Genomic DNA, 18,113 nt, shown 5'->3' on the forward strand with positions numbered 1-18,113 from the left:
CCATAACAAATCGTCACCTTCTACGTGTGATGTTGTTAGACGAACCCTTTCGAGAACAACATGCACAGACGATAAAGATTCAAAGTTTCTTCCTACAACTTCGTCGTCTCTATCTCTAACCTTACCACTGAAAAAAAGAAATTAAAATTGAATTAAATAAATACTAATATATATATAAGGGTATTTTGGTGTTTTCCTTTAAATTTAGGGAGTATATGGACAAAGGACGGGAGATTGGGTAAAATTTTCAATGAATAATTGTTGACAAAAAGCAAATCAAACGAAGAAAGTTACGAAACGCAAGCATGTTCCTAGGAACGACACGCGTTTTACGATCACTGACTGGTTTCGAGAACACAACACAACAGTGAAATTAAGGTTGTGAAAGAATAACAGAATCATTCCATAGCATCGAAGAATCTTCCAATCCAAAAACACACCCAACTCAACTCTATTTATCATAATAACTTTTCTATCTTTCAATTCAATAATAATGGCGAAGAATCTTAACCAATCAGATTTCACACACAACAGCGAACAAGCTTCTTCTTGTTCATTTTCATTCAGCGATTTTCCCGAAGATGTTCAACTTTGCATCCTCTCATTCCTGGGCCCCACAGAGATAGCTACGTTCGCCTGCACCTCAATGCAATTCGCTTCACTCTGTTCCAACGATGCTAAACTATGGTTCACCCTTTGCGATCGAAGATGGGGTTCCAAAACCCTAATTCCCAAATGGGGCAAAGGTAAAATTCCTTATAGACTTCTCTACAACACTCTCCATGAATGGGATAATCTCATTGGTTTCTGGCGTAGAAGCGGTCCAGGTAGTGCTGCGATTTCGTCTCCTTCGTTGGTTTTCTTCGAATGGGGTTCGTCTTTCATTACTGGTTATAGGGTTTCGCCTTGTGAATTGCAATCTGAATTTTGTGATTACCGTGTTACAAAGGTGCCTTTTTTAAAGATGGGTATTTCTGAAGATGGACAAATTTTGAATCTTTTGGATCCTGACGGTAGAGCTGATTTGAATTTTGATTTTGATGGTGGTAAGGAATTGATTAATGTGAATGTTAGTTTTATGGGGAAAACTCATTTTGTTGTGGAGGAGAATTTGTTTGGGAGAAGCTCTAGTTCTGTGAGTTATAGTGGTGAGGATTGTGGTTTTGGTGGAGAGGATGTGGTTGTGGCTGGGGTTGGGAGTGGATCTCCGCCGGATCGGTTGATGTTGGAAATTTATCAGCATTTGGCCAACAAGGTTAGTCCTGGAAGCGACAGATCAAGGAGGCAGAGAAGGAAGGAGAAGGAAAGAATGGCTAGGAGGAAATGGGAGCCTGAGCATTTTGTCAAGATTGTTAATTGCTCGCCATCCCCTTCGCGGCCTTTGCAAGGCTTGTGGAAGGTATTTCTTAAATGTTCCTTGTTGTTATTATGTATGCTCACTCAATTAAGTTTTGAGTGTTGATAATATTAATAGCATAGTAACTTTTTGCTTTGGTATCTATCATTTAATGATTGATATTTGATATCATTACCTGGTTACTTTGCTATTGTACTTTGTTGTTTGAGTCATAATAATCAAACTGCAAAATGTTATTAAAAGAAAAGGAAACGAGCCAAGGAATCATGATAATTGATTTCAATTTCTGTGGCCTCTTATTTAGATAATGTATTATTGGGGTTTGTGATGATGCACACCTTAAATTGAAGTCATGTTTATATAGATCAGCAACAATATGTCCCCACACCCCAGCAGTTGCATTTTGAGTGAACTATTGGTATACTGCGAGTTTGTATATTTATTTTTAATCTTGATGATTTTGAAGATATAGCGGAGCTATGGCTCATTGAAATTGTCAATGGTGCAGGGAATTTGTGCAGACATGAGTTTAGCATTTTACCTTGTGGCTTATGATGACATTGGGGGCATTGCGTGCCGACGCCTTGGGGATCCTCCTGAACGCTTTTCTACTTACGCGCCGGTTTTCTGGACGTCCAATGCTACATTTCTGGAATCCCCCTTTTCTCTAGAGGAAGCATCTTTGTATGACAGTCGCATTCATCTTCAACCGGTTCAACCACACAATGAAAATCATGAGCAGTTCCCTATGTCAGATGTTGAAGGGGCAAATCACATTCAGCAGTTCCATTTGTCAGACAATGAAATGGTAAATCGAATTCTTCACATTAACTCAAGTTATGATTTAGTTATTCCGGACCTTGCTGGAACAATAAATCCAAGGAAGGCAGAGGGACGAATTTGGCAGTACCAGGATGGTACTTTTGGATTTGGATTCCTTCGGGACAACTTCGTCATAGACATGAAAAATATTGTCCGTGATGGTTGTATCATAGATGCAGTAAACCTTTCTGCTGATTAATATATTTCTTCATTTTATTGTTCATAGATTAATTGTGTTGCTGGATGTCACCTATTGTGGCATATTGTATTTTTAGCTGTGAAATTGTAACAATTTCTTTCTTCTTTTAACTGTGTTAGACAGTTAGTTTCAAGCAATCTGTATTTCGTTGCAAGAACATGTAAATTGTCTTAACTATGAGTCACCTTTTATCTGTGACTTCCTTTCATTCATCATATTTTAAGTAAGCAAAATAATGGCAAGGAACATCTTTTGATTCCATTCTCTTACATTTAAAGTATTGTAATGTTTATGTTCCAAGCATAGCCCCGTGAAGTTATAAAAGTCCTTTGTTGGCTTAGGTAATTCACTTTTGTAATTGCTTAAAGGATCGATGTAATAACCAACATTTGATTGAAAATAGTAGAGAAAAAACTGATGTTTTTAAATAAAAGTATTCGTATCATTCAACAGGAGGTTGGCAGCATAATCTGTGAGATTAACAATGAAACTTACAGATACATCAGTCTCCAAGCGTTTATCATCCCAACATCTAAATGGTTCTCATTGCTTGAGTTGTGACATGAATAATTTTGAATGAGGGACGACAAAAAGTTTGGCTCACTCTTACTTTTTTTGCAATACACATTTAGTTGACACAAACCAATTCTATAGAGAAGGATATTGAAAATAAGGGTAAAAGCAATGGGATTGAAAGATGATGATCCTAGAGTTCAAGGTTTACAATGAGGTGATTGTTTGGTTTTTGCTATCAAGAGATAGTTTATGGATATGATTTGTGATAAAAAATGTTGGATATTGAAAGAAATAACGTATATGAAAACTAAAGTTTTTTTTAGCTTTTTACAATAACAGAATTTACTGATGTTTTCATATTGAGATTGACAAAATCACGTTGAACCATTGTGATTTTGTAAAAGCTACACACAATAGTTTATTAGGATTTTGTCAATCTCACCGCACTTTTCAACATGTTTACCTACAATTAGAAGTTGCTTTGTTTATATAGCTAAAAGTAATTGATGAAAACTAGAAAGTGTAGTCCAAAAGATGTATCAGACTCCAATAAAACCATGTAACAAACTCCATAAAGCAGGTTGGAGTTACATTTAGTTTCATTTTAATCAAATTGAAACACAGAAGACAAAACAAACAACTAATAAGTTGAGCAATTATGTCTCATAGATCCACACACTTGCAAACAAATATTGAATACCATATATGGCAAAAGCATGAAAGATAACAGAAACGTGTAGTTCACAAATATGAAACTTGCAAATCGAAAAATTTCTGAGACTTAAGACTCTTTTTCATCATGTTTAAGCCACAACTTCTTCTCCGCTGATTTTCCCATGCATTGCATTTTTCTCATGGTCACCTTCTAGTTGGCTTAAATTTCCCTTTTCCTTAATCAGTTGGATATGGTGGTGTTTGCAGTAGAGTTTTCCCTCATGTGCTATGTAATTAGAAGGACTAATAACACACCCTCCATGGCAGCATTTGAAACAACTCTTATGGTATGGAGTTCCATTCACAGTAACCTATATAAATGCAAAATATTGATTCCATTAGTAGAACAACAAGTTTTGTACTCAGCATCAAGGTTTAGATTAAATAAGAATGACGAATTATGTGCCAATAAGCCTATGTTTGGTTCTACATTTGTACCTCTCAAAATCACTTTTGGCTTCTAGCTTTAGAATTGATTCTTGTCCTAAAATCAATTATACCTAAGAAGTTGATGCATCTGATATTAATTTAAAACCAGATATATCAACTTCAGTTAATTTCATTACAGGGGGAGTCATGCTTTTAGCTTTCAATTTTATGGACATATACATACACAAAAAAGTAATTATGATCAAAACCATCCAAATATAAATGGATAAAATTACTTTTTTGTGAATATATTTAAACATAAATTATTTTACGTTCAACTCAATTTCAATCAAAATAAATTTTATAAAATCAATTCAGGAAAAATTAACTTTTGTAACCGCAAATCCAAAGTGTATTATAGTTGTTTTGTATAATAACCTTCTCTGTTGGATAAACTGTTTTCTGACAACCAGAACATTTGTCCCTAGTTCCACCAAACATACTTGAAGCTTTAACTGCTGCAGGTTTCTGATTAAAACAGCTCAAAAGTCATATGAATGATGAAAAACTGAATTTATTCATATTGTGCATTGCAAGCAAGCACCCAGATTTAGAATTCATCAATTACCTCATTATCATTATTTCTTTCTGGTTTGGCAATTTTTGGTGTCCCTAGTCAAGCAAAAGAAAGGACATTTGAGAAACTTACTATTGAAATTTCAATACTTACAAAAAAAAAGTACATTTGACTGATTCTTTGTTTACCTTCAAAGCTTTTTTCAAGGCTTCCAGTTCTTTTAAACAGTTGGTCAAAATGTGGCTTGCAATAAAGAACTCCCTCAAAAGAGTTGTAGTTGCTTAGCTGCATATATATATATACATTAATCTATCAGCAAATTTCTCTTATGAAAATTATAGCAATGAAGTAAAGTACCTTAATAAGCCAAAATATGAAAAAGGGTCATTAACTATGAAGCACATATACAGATACAAATATCAGACATGACACTGAAAAAATTAAAAGCGATTGAATGCAAGACATGTGTTGGTGTGGACACCGACACAAGTCGGACACCAGACACACCTTCGATCTGAAGTGTAACATATTTGAGGAAATTGTAAAAATGATGAAACTTATCATTCTGATTTTAGCAAATTTAATCAGATCCAATGCAAGAAGCCTAAACAAGACTATATGATAAAAAATAATTGTAAGAGAAGTTATGAGAAAGAGACATAGACCTTGAGGGTTCCTTTGCAATGGTGGCATCTGAAACAAGCTTTGTGGAACACTCTATTATCAGCAGTTAGCTTATCAACAAGATAAACTGTTTTGTTACAAGCCATACATTTCTGAGTTGTTCCTGCAAATGCCATTCTTCTCAGAGGACAAAATGATTATGAAGAGGAGAGAAGGAAAAAAGTGAAGGAGAAATTTGGCCTAAAGAAAATTGTGGACACTAAAGTGAAGTTTCTAACAATTATATTGTCACCGTGACAATCATTTTGATCAAATGTTATGCACCTAACTACACTTTTCTCTTTCACACTTTTTTATTTATCTTTTGCCCCTCTTCTAAACTAAGGAAAAGATAATACTATTCTCTCTATTTTAAAATAAGTGTCACTTTATTATAGAAAAATATTTTAAAATAAATATTGTTTTGCATTTTCAAAGTAATATCAGTTTTTTTTACTTAATTCTACTCATAAATTGATATTGTCTACATGATTTTCAAGTCATTATATACCACTGTATATTTACGATGATAGTTCATAATTAATAGCCAATAAAATTAATTTTAGAAACTTGTAACATTCTTTCATTTATTAAATTTGTGTGAGAAAAAATATGAGACGACGCTTACTCTTTTAGTCTCTTGTTATAAATATTATTTTAAAAAATTGTCTCTAAATGTAAATTCTATTTCAAATTATTAGATGCATTTAATATTATTTTTTTCTAAACATACATTTTTCTTAATTTAAATAGAAAATGCAAAATGTATTTATTTAAAAAGACAAAGAGAGTAATCAACAAACAAATATGTCCACAACGAAGTTCTAAATTAATATCTAAATTGAGACAAATTCTATAGTGGATCACATTAATAAGTGATCTACCATGAACGAATGACTAGAAATCTTTTGAAAATTTAATAACATTTCTTAGAAATATTTCTTAGAAATATAAGTTAATGTACTTCTTTGTCTTTTATGACTGAAACGGCGACATGATGATTGATGTTAGTTTGACGAGTTGAGTTTTAATAATCTTCCATTATTTTTATTAAATTAATATCGATCAAGTCATTGTCTCTACTATAAAGATTTAAAAAATTATTAATTTATACTTTCAATAACTATCATTTATTATTAAAATTTCAAATAACTTTTAAATACTATTTTATGGTAAAAAATAGTCCACTCTAGAATCCGCTATAAATTGATTACTAAAAATTTAACATAGATCTATGAGATGTTTGAGAATCATGGTGGTTAATTGCATTCTTGATTGGATATTTTGGTTTTTAATAAATTATAAATGCATTAGAAAGCCACTTTGTAATTGTGGGGTCTTATGGCTTCAAAATCACAACTGCCAGCATCTTATTATTCAACATCCAGCTGGCTAGCTTTCATTCTCGGATCTCACTTTTGAAACATAACATATTCATTTCTTGAATTACAAGGATGAATTATGAAGTTGTCATGCATGTCACTGGCAGACCAAACTAAACATCTTTCTTCTAAACTTAACAAACAACCTTTTGGTCTAATTGTATAGGCATCTAGATAGATAGATCTTCAAACGTTGTAATCTTTTTATGTTATTCATATTATATCTAGTGCAATTATGGATCCATGTATGTATGTTGGTGCGATCTCTTTAATATATGGATATTATTAATCATTTTTATAAAACATGTACAACCAATGAATGAATATCTTTTTGTTAGTAAAAAAAATTAAACATGTGCAACCTTGCAACCGATGATGAACATTAATTCTCATTAACTATCAACATTTCTATTTTTTTAATCTATTTTCACCAAATAGGAAAGTTGGATAGTTAATATAATAAAGAAAAAGTGTTACAATTAATGTTACCATTTACTACTTAGGACCCATTTACTTTATAAAAATATTTTTTATTAATCTAAAAGTTGTGTTATTTTTATATTTATTAATAAGGAGATAAGAGATATTTAAAATAAAAAATTGTTTAGACACATATATATTTTTTACTTATATTTTATTACAAATAGAGTAATTATAATTTTTTAAATCTAAATTATTTACTATCATTGCACTATATTTTAGTCGTTGAAATGAAAATGGAACAATTTAATTTATTTTGATTTCATCCAACAAGTGAGATCTATGACCAACGAAACTCATCATTGCTATTTTGCCTAGCTCAACCATCTCATATCATTATGAAGACAGCTTTGTATTAATCTATTATTACTGCTATCCCATTAAAATAACTTATAATATATTTCTTTATTTTTTAAACTTATTTATATATAAAAAAATAAAATAAAAAGAACTTATAATATGTAGCTATGCCTAATGTTTGGCTTAACAAATTGTATCAGTTGCATCAGGTATATATATTAGACGTATATAACTAAGTAAAAAGCAGGGCATTTGGTCTAGTGGTATGATTCTCGCTTTGGGTGCGAGAGGTCCCGAGTTCGATTCTCGGAATGCCCCAATTGTTTTTAATTCCTTTTTGAAAATATGATTTTAGAAGAAAATGAACATCCTATTGTGAATACTCTGTTGTACTTTCTTCATTCTCTATAAAAGTTGCTTTCACGTTGAGTTAGTGTGATGTGGCATTTCAATCTTTATTTTTTTTTGACAGAATTTCAAATCATTTTTAAACTTTTGTATTAGCTGGTGACTCCGATTGCAGATATAATAATAGTTATTAATTATATTTGTAAAACAGTGTGGGTTTCATGGCATTTTTTGTTTTGTAATTTGATTCATAGCATTATAATTGAGAAACCAAACAATACATAAATTCGAAAAAAATAGCATATGTGTTTTCTTGAGACAAATTAAACAACAAAGTAAATTTGAAAACTATTTTTGCTTCCAAACCCAAACATCCTTTGCACCTTTACATAAAGAGAAATGAAGAAAGTTTCTGACCATGTCATTCATTTTTTTTAATTACCCTTTTAGTCTTTTTATTTTTATTTATTTGCAAAATTAGTTTTTTATTTTAAAATTTAAAAATTTAAATCATTTTTTTGAATTTTTTTAACTAAATAATAATGCTATAGCATATTTTAAACAATACGAAATATTTTAACCAATGTAACATTAATAGAGGGAGGAGCTGTCGTTTTTGTTTCATTTGTTAGCGATGGAAATGTGTTTTAAGGAACACAACTGTAGGGTGAATAAGGAGATAAAAGTGTGTAAATAATAAAGAATAAGATTAATTAGAACAATTGTAGTGGAAGGTGGAAGATGAGATGGAGTTAGAGATGATTCAGGTAGGAATAGATCAGGTCATACTATAATTTGAAAGGTTTGGGTCTAACCTACAATTAACTTTTTAGGCCTAAGACTTACTGATGTGGACCAACTCTACATGAAGGCTAATGAACTTCAAGAACTAGGAGCGGAAGGACCATTGACTAGAGGGAATGCTAGGAAGCTAAAAGAACAATTAGAGAAACAAGTTGTTAATTTCCTTAGTCTCAAGACCTATGAAAAGATTGATCCATATTATATTAATCTTTTGGTCATAGAAATATCTTAAGACTTAATTTTAATTTTGGGATGTAATAATCATACCTTATAATTAGAAGTTATGTTGACTTGTGTGTGTGCCTAAATGTTTGGTAGCTTAGACACAATGTCATTAGTTGATTGTAGTCTAGGTACCATGTTATTTTGTGTTAGGCTATATATGCATTTTTATTGTAACACATAAGGACATTTTTATTAAAAGAAATAAGAAAACACTTAGTGTGAGATTAGAGAAATGCTCTCTAGGGTTCTACTTTGAACCAACTTTGGATCTTATCAAGAGCCTCCTACTCTTGTGGTGATTCTACCTTGATCTTATCATTCCTTGTTGTGGAGTGTGGCGATTTCTACCATTTCATTCATTTTCCATATTTTCTTCTTTGTGTTCTCCATTTTATTTGGTACTTTGTTTGAAAATATCACTTGGTTAGATCCTTCAAATCATATGTTAAAGTAGATGAATAAAAGATTAAGGCTATAAGGGATTGACCAACACCTAAATGCATGAGTGAGGTTAGGAGTTTTCATGGTCTTGCTAGCTTCTATAGGCGTTTTGTGCCTAATTTTAGTACTTTGGCCGCTCCTTTGAATGAGATTGTTAAGAAAAATGTTGCATTTAAGTGGGGACAAGATCAAGAAGATGCATTTACTACTTTAAAGAAAAAATTGATGCATGCACCTATCTTGGTCTTGCCTAACTTTGCAAAAACTTTTGAAATTGAATGTGATGCATCTAATATTGGAATAGGGGTTATTTTGCTCCAAGAAGGTCATCCAATTGCATATTTTAGTGAGAAATTGAGTGGAGCACACTTGAACTATTCCACTTATGATAAGGATTTCTACGCTTTAGTTAGAGCATTGCATACTTGACAACATTATTTGTTTCCTAAAGAATTTGTGATACATAGTGATCATGAATCCTTAAAGTATCTAAAAGGGCAAGGTAAGCTAAATAAAAGACACCCAAAGTGGGTTGAATTCTTAGAACAATTTTCATATGTCATCAAACACAAGAAAGGGAAAGCTAATGTGGTAGCCGATGCACTTTCAAGACGGTACTCACTAATCTCTACTCTTTAAACTAGGCTTCTTGGTTTTGATAATATTAGAAATTTGTATGCCTTAGATGTTGATTTTGCTTCTCTTTTTCGTGATTATGAACTTATGGCACATGATTCTTATTATAGACATGATGGTTATTTGTTCAAGGCCACTAGACTATGCATTCCTAAGTGTTAATTAAGAGAATTGCTCGTGAGAGAGGTGCATAAGGGTGGTTTAATGGGTCATTTTGGGGAGCATAAGACTCTTGACATGTTGCATAAACACTTTTATTGGCCTAAAATGAAGCATGATGTGCATTTAATTTGTTCTAGGTGCATAGTTTGTAAGAAAGCTAAATCTAAAAGCATGTCTCATGGTTTGTATATTCCTATTCCTATTCCTTCATCTCCTTAGGTTGATTTGTCCATGGATTTTGTGTTAGGGCTACCCAAGAACAAAAGTGGTCGTGATAGCATTTTTGTTGTTGTAGATCACTTTTCTAAGATGGCACATTTCATTCCTTGTCATAAAGTTGATGATGCAAGTCATATTGCCAACTTATTTTTCAAAGAGGTTGTAAAATTGCATGGTATACCTAAATCCATTGTTTCGGATAGGGATACTAAATTCTTGAGTCACTTTTGGAAAACTTTGTGGGCTAAACTAGGTACCAAATTGTTATTTTCCACTACTTGCCATCCTCAAACGGATGGACAAACCGAAGTGGTCAATAGAACTCTTGGCACCATGCTTAGAACATTTTTGCATGCAAATCCAAAGGCTTGGGAAGAGTGTTTGCCATTTATTGAATTTGCATATAATAGAGTTCCACATGGGACCACATCATTTTCTCCATTTGAGGTTGCATATGGTTTTAACCCACTAACTCCACTTGATTTGCTTCCTTTACCTCTTAGTGATGATGTTTTGCATAGGGATGCCGAAAAAAGAGTCAAATATGTTAAGGACCTACATGCTAAAGTAAAGACCAATATTGAGACGAAAATGCAACACTATGCAAAAAATGCCAACAAGACTCGAAAGAGAATGACCTTTGAACCCAGTGATTGGGTTTGGGTTCACTTAAGAAAGGAAAGGTTTCCGTCGTTAAGGAAATCCAAGCTTCAACCAAGGGGTGATGGCCCTTCAAGGTGTTGGAGCGGATACATGATAATGCATACAAGATAGACCTTCCCGGTGAGTATCAAGTTAGTGCTACATTTAATGTTAGTGACTTGTCTCCTTGTGATGTAGGTGAAACAACTGATGAATAGCTAAATTTGAGGGCAAATTCTCTTCAAGAGGGAGGGAATGATGTGGACCAACCCTACATGAAGGCTAATGAGCTTCAAGAACTAGGAGCGGAAGGACCATTGACTAAAGGGAAGGCTAGGAAGCTAAAAGAACAATTAGAGAAACAAGTTGTTAATTTGTTTAGTCTCAAGACCTATGAAAAGATTGATCCATATTATATTAATCTTTTGGTCATAGAAATATCTTAAGACTTAATTTTAATTTTAGGATGTAATAATCATACCTTATAATTAGAAGTTGTGTTGACTTGTGTGTGTGTGCCTAAATGTTTGGTAGCTTAGGCACAATGTCATTAGTTGTGTGTAATCTAGGTACCATGTTATTTTGTGTTAGGCTATATATGCCTTTTATTGTAACGCATAAAGACCTTTTTTTTAAAAGAAATAAGAAAACACTTAGTGTGAGATTAAAGAAACGCTCTCTAGGGTTCCACTTTGAACCAACTTTGGATCTTATCAAGAGCCTCCTACTCTTGTGGTGATTCTACCTTGATCTTATCATTCCTTGTTGTGGAGTGTGGCGATTTCTATCATTTCATTCCTTCTCCATATTTTCTTCTTTGTGTTTTCCATTTTATTTGGTACTTTGTTTGAAAATATCACTTGGTTAGATCCTTCAAATCATATGGAAACTCTCAAATCCATATCACTTACGGCTTATTATATGATTTTTTTTTTTGAGTCTGTTCTAGCCTTTTTAAAAATTTGGTCTAACCTGAAAATCTATTTAAAAGCCTTATTCACATTAAAACATTTAAATGTTATATTTTACATTCTTTTTAAATATGTTAAACTATGTCTTTATATAAAAGGGAAACTAATAAAATTATAATCAAATATAATAAAATAATAACTAATAAGTCTTCACTGCAACACCCTTCTGATAAAACAAAAATGCAAAATGAATTCATAATTAGTCTCTATACACATATCAAGCTACATGCTCTATATACCAACTTACATGATGTTCTCCACATACCATACCAATGTACATATCTATATATATTAAATAAAAAATGATTTTTCTAACAAAATAATTTTTAAAAAATCTGAAACAAACACCCTTTGAACCCTAAAAAATTATTAGTGGTTTAAAAGAATTGATTTTTTCCTGAAACAAACACACATTATTACATCTCAAACAAATATAGAACGACTAATGTGTGATAGTTTAATTGAACGATTATCAAACATGGAATCGCTATTGAATATGGAACAACTACCGAATATGAAACCACTGCTGAGTGATTGCTTAATTAATAGATTTCAAAATAAAAAATAACATTATTAATAAATAATAATAATAATAATAATAATAATAATAATAACAATAATAATAATAATAAATAATATTAATAAATAATAAAATATATATAGACCGGTCTGTCAGATATAATAAGTTTTTTTATAAGCTTAAGTCTGACCTATTTAAATAAATAGATTTTAAAAATAGTATAAATCTAACATTTTTATTAAATAAGTCATATCAGACCATACTCTTAGTTGAGGAGTGGTGGATTTTAATACCAAAGCTTGGAATAAGATATGTCATGTAAAATATATTTAAGATCTTTTTTACTTTCATATTATCTTACTCAAACACATTTTCTTTTAATTCACAACACACATATCTGAAATATTATTTTAGAAAACTTAAACCTTATATCACTTAATCTACTTTCTATATATACATGGGAAAGAAGTGTTGGATTATTGGATTAAGAATTGATTAAATTTAGTTTTTTAAGAATTGATTAAATTTACTTACTCAATTAATTGATCTAATTGAATTTTATAAATTGCTATAGGACTATTATATATACAATTTCATCATCTTTTATCAACGTGACATTCAAATAAATTTACTCTCCTTCAAACTTCAACAAGGGGGACTTTGTATAGTGCCTAACGTTTATATTTTGTTTTAATTTTGATAAAATTGGTTTTGAAATAATTAATAAAAAATAATTTAAGAAAATTTTATTCTATAAATAAAATTTTAAAAACATTTTTTTAAATAATAAATAGAATCATTTCGAATATGAAAAAATATACTACTTTCATAAATGTCATCTCAAGTTTAGGTTCAATTACTTTTAATAAATAAAATAAATTAAAAATTATATTTTTTCCAAATTCACCACATAATCACTTTTTTTTAAAAGAAAAAGAGCCCCCCAATATTTTGGGAGTAAAAGTCTATTTTACTCCTTAAAATTGTCACTTAATAATTGAAATTAAGAAATTATAAAAAAAATATTATTATATAAATTGTAAATTATTGCTCATTATGATTAAATGTTACTTTAGGAGTAGGTTTTTTTTATTTGTATTCCAAAAAACTGTTTTTTGAACTTTAACTAACCAATATAAAGAAATGTCCATATCAAAATGACAAATAAGTTCAATTTTAAGCACATTTTTATCAATGAACCAACTTGTGAGCATTCTATGGATCAAACCGAAAATAAAATTTTATTCATATGTGTAATAAAAAATTATACTATAAATTAATTACAATTATATTTTAAACATTAAAAATAGTTAACTTTTACTATAAATATTCATAGAGGTCTTTGTTGGGGCACATAGGTGCCATAGACATGCCAAAACTTTTTTTATTTATTTAAGAAATATATACCCTCATGTAATATTATATATGATGTAGTATCGGACAAGAGTTTTGTGATGTCAAAGTGGCAAAGCCTTATTTTGCAGTTTAAGGTTCACGTCTTGCCAACTTAAGCTTTATTCCCTTATTTAAATATTTTACAACTTAAGTTTTATTGTAGCTTTAATCCCCTTATTTTAAAATTTGATACTTTTAATAATTTTATTAAATTTTTTAAACTAAAAAAATAATGATTTAATATGTTTTAAATGACATGACATACAATCTTATAATATAGAATCATCTAAATATATTAATTATTTATATATTATTAATTAAATTATAAAAATGAATAAATTTAGAAGTTGAAACTGAAGTTTTTTGTGGATTTCATTGCAATTTCATAGGTATTGATCATTCAACATCATCATATCATATATCATGTCGTTTAAAATATGTCATATTAAAAATTTTAACTTCAAAAATATAACGGAGCGATCAAAATTATTGTATTTTAGAATATGGAGACCAATTTCACAAATTGGTAAAAAAAAACAGGAGAACCAAAACTACAATTAAACCTACAATTTATTCCAATTTTATAATTTTATTGTTATTTAATATATTTTTTATTAATTAAATATTATATAAATAATAATTAATGATTAAAGAAAATTTTAAATGACGAATATGTTAGGTAAGGCCACATAAGTGCTGCCAAGTGATTAGTGAATAGGATAGATAAGGAAAAAGTATTCCCAAATTGGAGTGGGTGGAAATATCAGAAAACGTGAAATAGGAGAAAAAAAAATCAAATTTTTGAAAATAAGGGACAAAAAATTATAAATTTTAAAATAAAGAGACTATCATTTTAATTTTGTAAAAATAAAGGAACCAAAAATTTATTTACATCAATTTTTATTTTGGACCAATGCAAAATTAAGATTTGAACTAAATATGTGTAGCTCAATAAATATATATATATGACCTCTCCAATAATATTGAACAAGATCCGTCACTAAATATCTCTGAGACATCTATAAATAATTATGGTATAAAAACATATTAAAAGCCAACAAAAGGCAACTAAGGCATGTCCCTCAAGCGGTCAAGCCTCACCTTGTCTAATGGATAGAGAAACGTGGAGGCCCAACAAAATCATTTTCAATACTTTAGGCACGGTAATACATAAAGAAATTTGATTTATTGATAGCAATTAGGTGAAAATATTTCATGCCTTTCGATAATGGTATGTAATCTAGCTGACGACATGTTAGACTTTATTTTAAACAAATAAAACCAAAGCTATTTTAGAAGTTTATTCAATTATCATTAAAAAAGTATTTTAAGTAACACAAACGTAGAAGCTTGAAGAGGTTATGTCTCAAAATAAAAATTCAAAGCAATTAAAGGAAGTCTTTATGAGTGGCACAAACAACATAGTTAGAATATTGAAGCGAAGTTAAAAGAGTTAAAAGTTAAATTAAATGTGTTGGATGTTAAAGGAGAAGTCACAAATATCTTATTAATAAAAAATTATGAGAGACACAATATTTCAGCCACTTTATTCTCCTTGTAAAGGATTCAAAGTTGTATGCAATGACAAAAATCCATAGCTTTGTGGTTAAAGGGTGGCGATGCTAACTCCAAATTCTTTCATGGTTTGATGGCGAGTAGAAGAAGGCAAAGTTCTATCTTCAATATTTCAGCGGATGGAGCTCGTGTGGAAGCAGTGGACATGATTCAGGGTGCAGTATTTGACCACTTTGAGTCTCATTTTTCTAGCAAACATGTTACTACTTGTTGAATTTTGAAAATTTAACTTTCAAATCATTAAGTCAAGGCGATGCAAGTTCGTTGGAAATTCAATTTCGCAAGAATGATGTGCATCAAGCTATTTGGGATAGTAATAGCCTTAAGAGCTCTGGTCTAGATGGAGTTAATCTTGGTTTTCTCAAGAAGTTTTGGGATGACATCAAGAAGGATTTTATGAGATTCATTCATGAATTTCACTCCATTGGAAGATTTTCTAAATGAACGAATTGCACATTCATTGTGTTGATTCCAAAAAAGGATAATTCTCATAAGCTAAATGATTTTAGGCCTATCTCTTTGGTCGGTTGTATATATGAAGTGTTAGCAAAGGTGTTGGTAAATAGATTGAATAAGGTTATTAGTCGTATAATATCAGAATCTACGTCGGCGTTTATGAAAGGTTGACAAAAAGAACTTCTTTTGTTCAAAGTTGATTTTGAAAAGGCTTGTGACCATGTGGATTGGGGGTACTTGGAATTTGTGATGAAGAAACTGATTTTTTGTTTAAATTGAGGAAAATTATTATGAAATGTGTTAGTTCTACTAGTATTCTATGCTTGTTAATGGAAGCCCTAGTGAAGAACTCTCCTTCCAGAGAGGCTTATGACATGGGATCTATTTCTCTTTTTTTGTTTCCTTTAGCAACTGAGGGTCTTAATTCAATGTTGTAGTCAATAGTAGATAGAGGTAGTTTTTTGGATTCCTCGTAGGTGAAGGGTGTCAAAGTGTCTCACCTTCATTTTGATGGTGATACTTTGATTTTAGGTGAAAAATATTGGGATAATATCAGAGCCATTAAGTTGAATATTAGGCATTTTAAATATAAGAAGCCTATAATTTTGGGACCTATAATTAATAGGATCCAAAATTGTTTATCTAGGTGGAAATATCGTCATTTAACAATGAGATGTCATATTGTTCTTATTAAAGTTGTCTTATATGTGCTTCCAATTTACTTCATTTCATTCTTAAAAGTTGCTACAAGTATTATCTTTAAAATTAAATCATTGTTTAAAATATTTTTATGGGGTAGTGAGGAAGTTAGAAAAATTCACTAGATTAAAGGTGATTAGGTGTGTTTATCGAAGAATAAAGGTGGATTAGGTGTGTCTGTGTGATGTGCGTGCTTTTAATTAGTAATTGTTAGGTAAATGGAGGTGGAGGTTGAAGGTAGAGAAGAATAGTTTGTGGTTTAAAATTTTAGCAAAAAAACATGAGATATTAAATGTTGAGGTTGTTGGAGGTCTAGGAATGGGTTATGTGTGGTGGAAAAATATTCAAAAGGTAGAAATTGGATTTCGGGATAACCAAGTAAATTGATTTTCCATCAATTTTGGTATGGTGATTGGCAATGAGAGAAATTAGTTGTTTTTATTAGATGATATTATTATATATTAGTAGTAAGGGTATTTTAGATATTTTCTATTTTCCTCTATATATACTCATTGTAACCCTATTAACTTTAGTTTGGTTCATTATATGTTATGAAACCCTAGAGTGGTTGTTTCTCTTCTTCCTCTTTCTTCCTCTTTTCATTGTTAACATGGTATCAAAGAGCTTTGGTTAATTTTGGGATCTACCGTAGAGAAGAGAGAGACTATTTTGATAGGAAAGACAACCACCAAAAGAGAAAAGAGAAGAGTAACCTTATTTCCGATTTTGTTAAATCAGTCTCAGAAAAACATCGATTGTGCATTCGTTAACCGTTGGATCGGGCTGATTTTTGGACAGCAGGTTTGCAACATTTAGGTCTTCGTCTTCAACGGTCGGATTGACGAAACGACATCTGGAGAGGGAGAAATCGTGCTCACACAGCATCAGGTTATCCTTAATTTACTTTGTCTCAGTGATTGTGTTTGTCGTATTTTCCTGTCATTATTTGTTATGGCTGGTGTTAAGAATGATTCTCTTCAAGCTGTTAGTGTTCACCTCAATGGACAAAATTACTCTTATTGGAGTTATGTGATGAAAAAAATTTTGATTGGAAAATATATGTGGGGTTTTGTTGATGGAACTTCTGTTAAGCCTACAGATAAAAAGAATGAAACTCAATATGCAAAAGATCTGAAAACATGAAATGTTAGTAATTACTTGGATTAATAATTCTGTTGAGTTGTCTATAGGAGTACAACTAGCAAAATATGATACTGCTAAAGAGATTTGGGATCACTTGAAACGTTTGTATGTTCAGTCTAACTTTGCAAAACGTTATCAGTTGGAAAGTCATATTAGATCCCTTAAGCAGAGCAATATGACCATTCAAGAATTCTATTCGGCAATGACTAATCTGTGGGATCAATTGGCTCTTATGGAATCACCTGAGTTGAAAGCTGTCAAAGCATACATTGATCAAAGAGAGGAGCAACGTCTGGTTTGGTTTCTAATGGCTCTTCGTGATGATTTTGAGGGCCTTCGTGGGGGTATTTTGCATCGTTCCCCCCTTCCTAATGTTGAATCAGTAGTTAGTGAATTGTTGGCAGAAGAAATCAGATTGAAAACTCATTCTGGTGTGTTAGATAAGGAAATTCTCTCAACTCCTCCATCTGTTTTTGTTGCTCCTGTTAAAAAAAAAAA

At 30.9% G+C, this 18,113-nt stretch overlaps 2 protein-coding genes and 1 non-coding gene across 3 annotated transcripts; 2 read left to right on the forward strand and 1 right to left on the reverse strand.

Moving 5' to 3' along the window:
• Positions 1-322: 322 nt before the first annotated feature.
• LOC101511334 (F-box protein At3g12350) lies at positions 323-2,639 on the forward strand. The gene is made up of 2 exons (XM_004498933.4): positions 323-1,399; positions 1,866-2,639. Exons 1-2 carry the CDS (start codon positions 494-496, stop codon positions 2,376-2,378), a joined length of 1,419 nt encoding a protein of 472 aa, XP_004498990.1. The 5' UTR covers positions 323-493; the 3' UTR covers positions 2,379-2,639.
• Positions 2,640-3,454: 815 nt separating this feature from the next.
• Positions 3,455-5,476, reverse strand: LOC101511662 (LIM domain-containing protein WLIM1-like). Its single transcript, XM_004498934.4, has 5 exons — positions 5,220-5,476; positions 4,743-4,839; positions 4,606-4,649; positions 4,416-4,505; positions 3,455-3,919 (listed from the first exon to the last, which is right to left on the reverse strand). The coding sequence occupies exons 1-5, from the start codon at positions 5,352-5,354 to the stop codon at positions 3,698-3,700; spliced, it is 588 nt and encodes a 195-aa protein (XP_004498991.1). The 5' UTR covers positions 5,355-5,476; the 3' UTR covers positions 3,455-3,697.
• A 2,149-nt stretch (positions 5,477-7,625) lies between these two features.
• On the forward strand, positions 7,626-7,697 carry TRNAP-UGG (transfer RNA proline (anticodon UGG)). The gene has a single exon. It is a non-coding gene; the product is annotated as a tRNA-Pro (tRNA).
• Positions 7,698-18,113: the final 10,416 nt, after the last annotated feature.

Source organism: Cicer arietinum, chromosome 4, assembly GCF_000331145.2.
Source record: "Cicer arietinum cultivar CDC Frontier isolate Library 1 chromosome 4, Cicar.CDCFrontier_v2.0, whole genome shotgun sequence".
Taxonomy (NCBI): Eukaryota; Viridiplantae; Streptophyta; class Magnoliopsida; order Fabales; family Fabaceae; genus Cicer; species Cicer arietinum.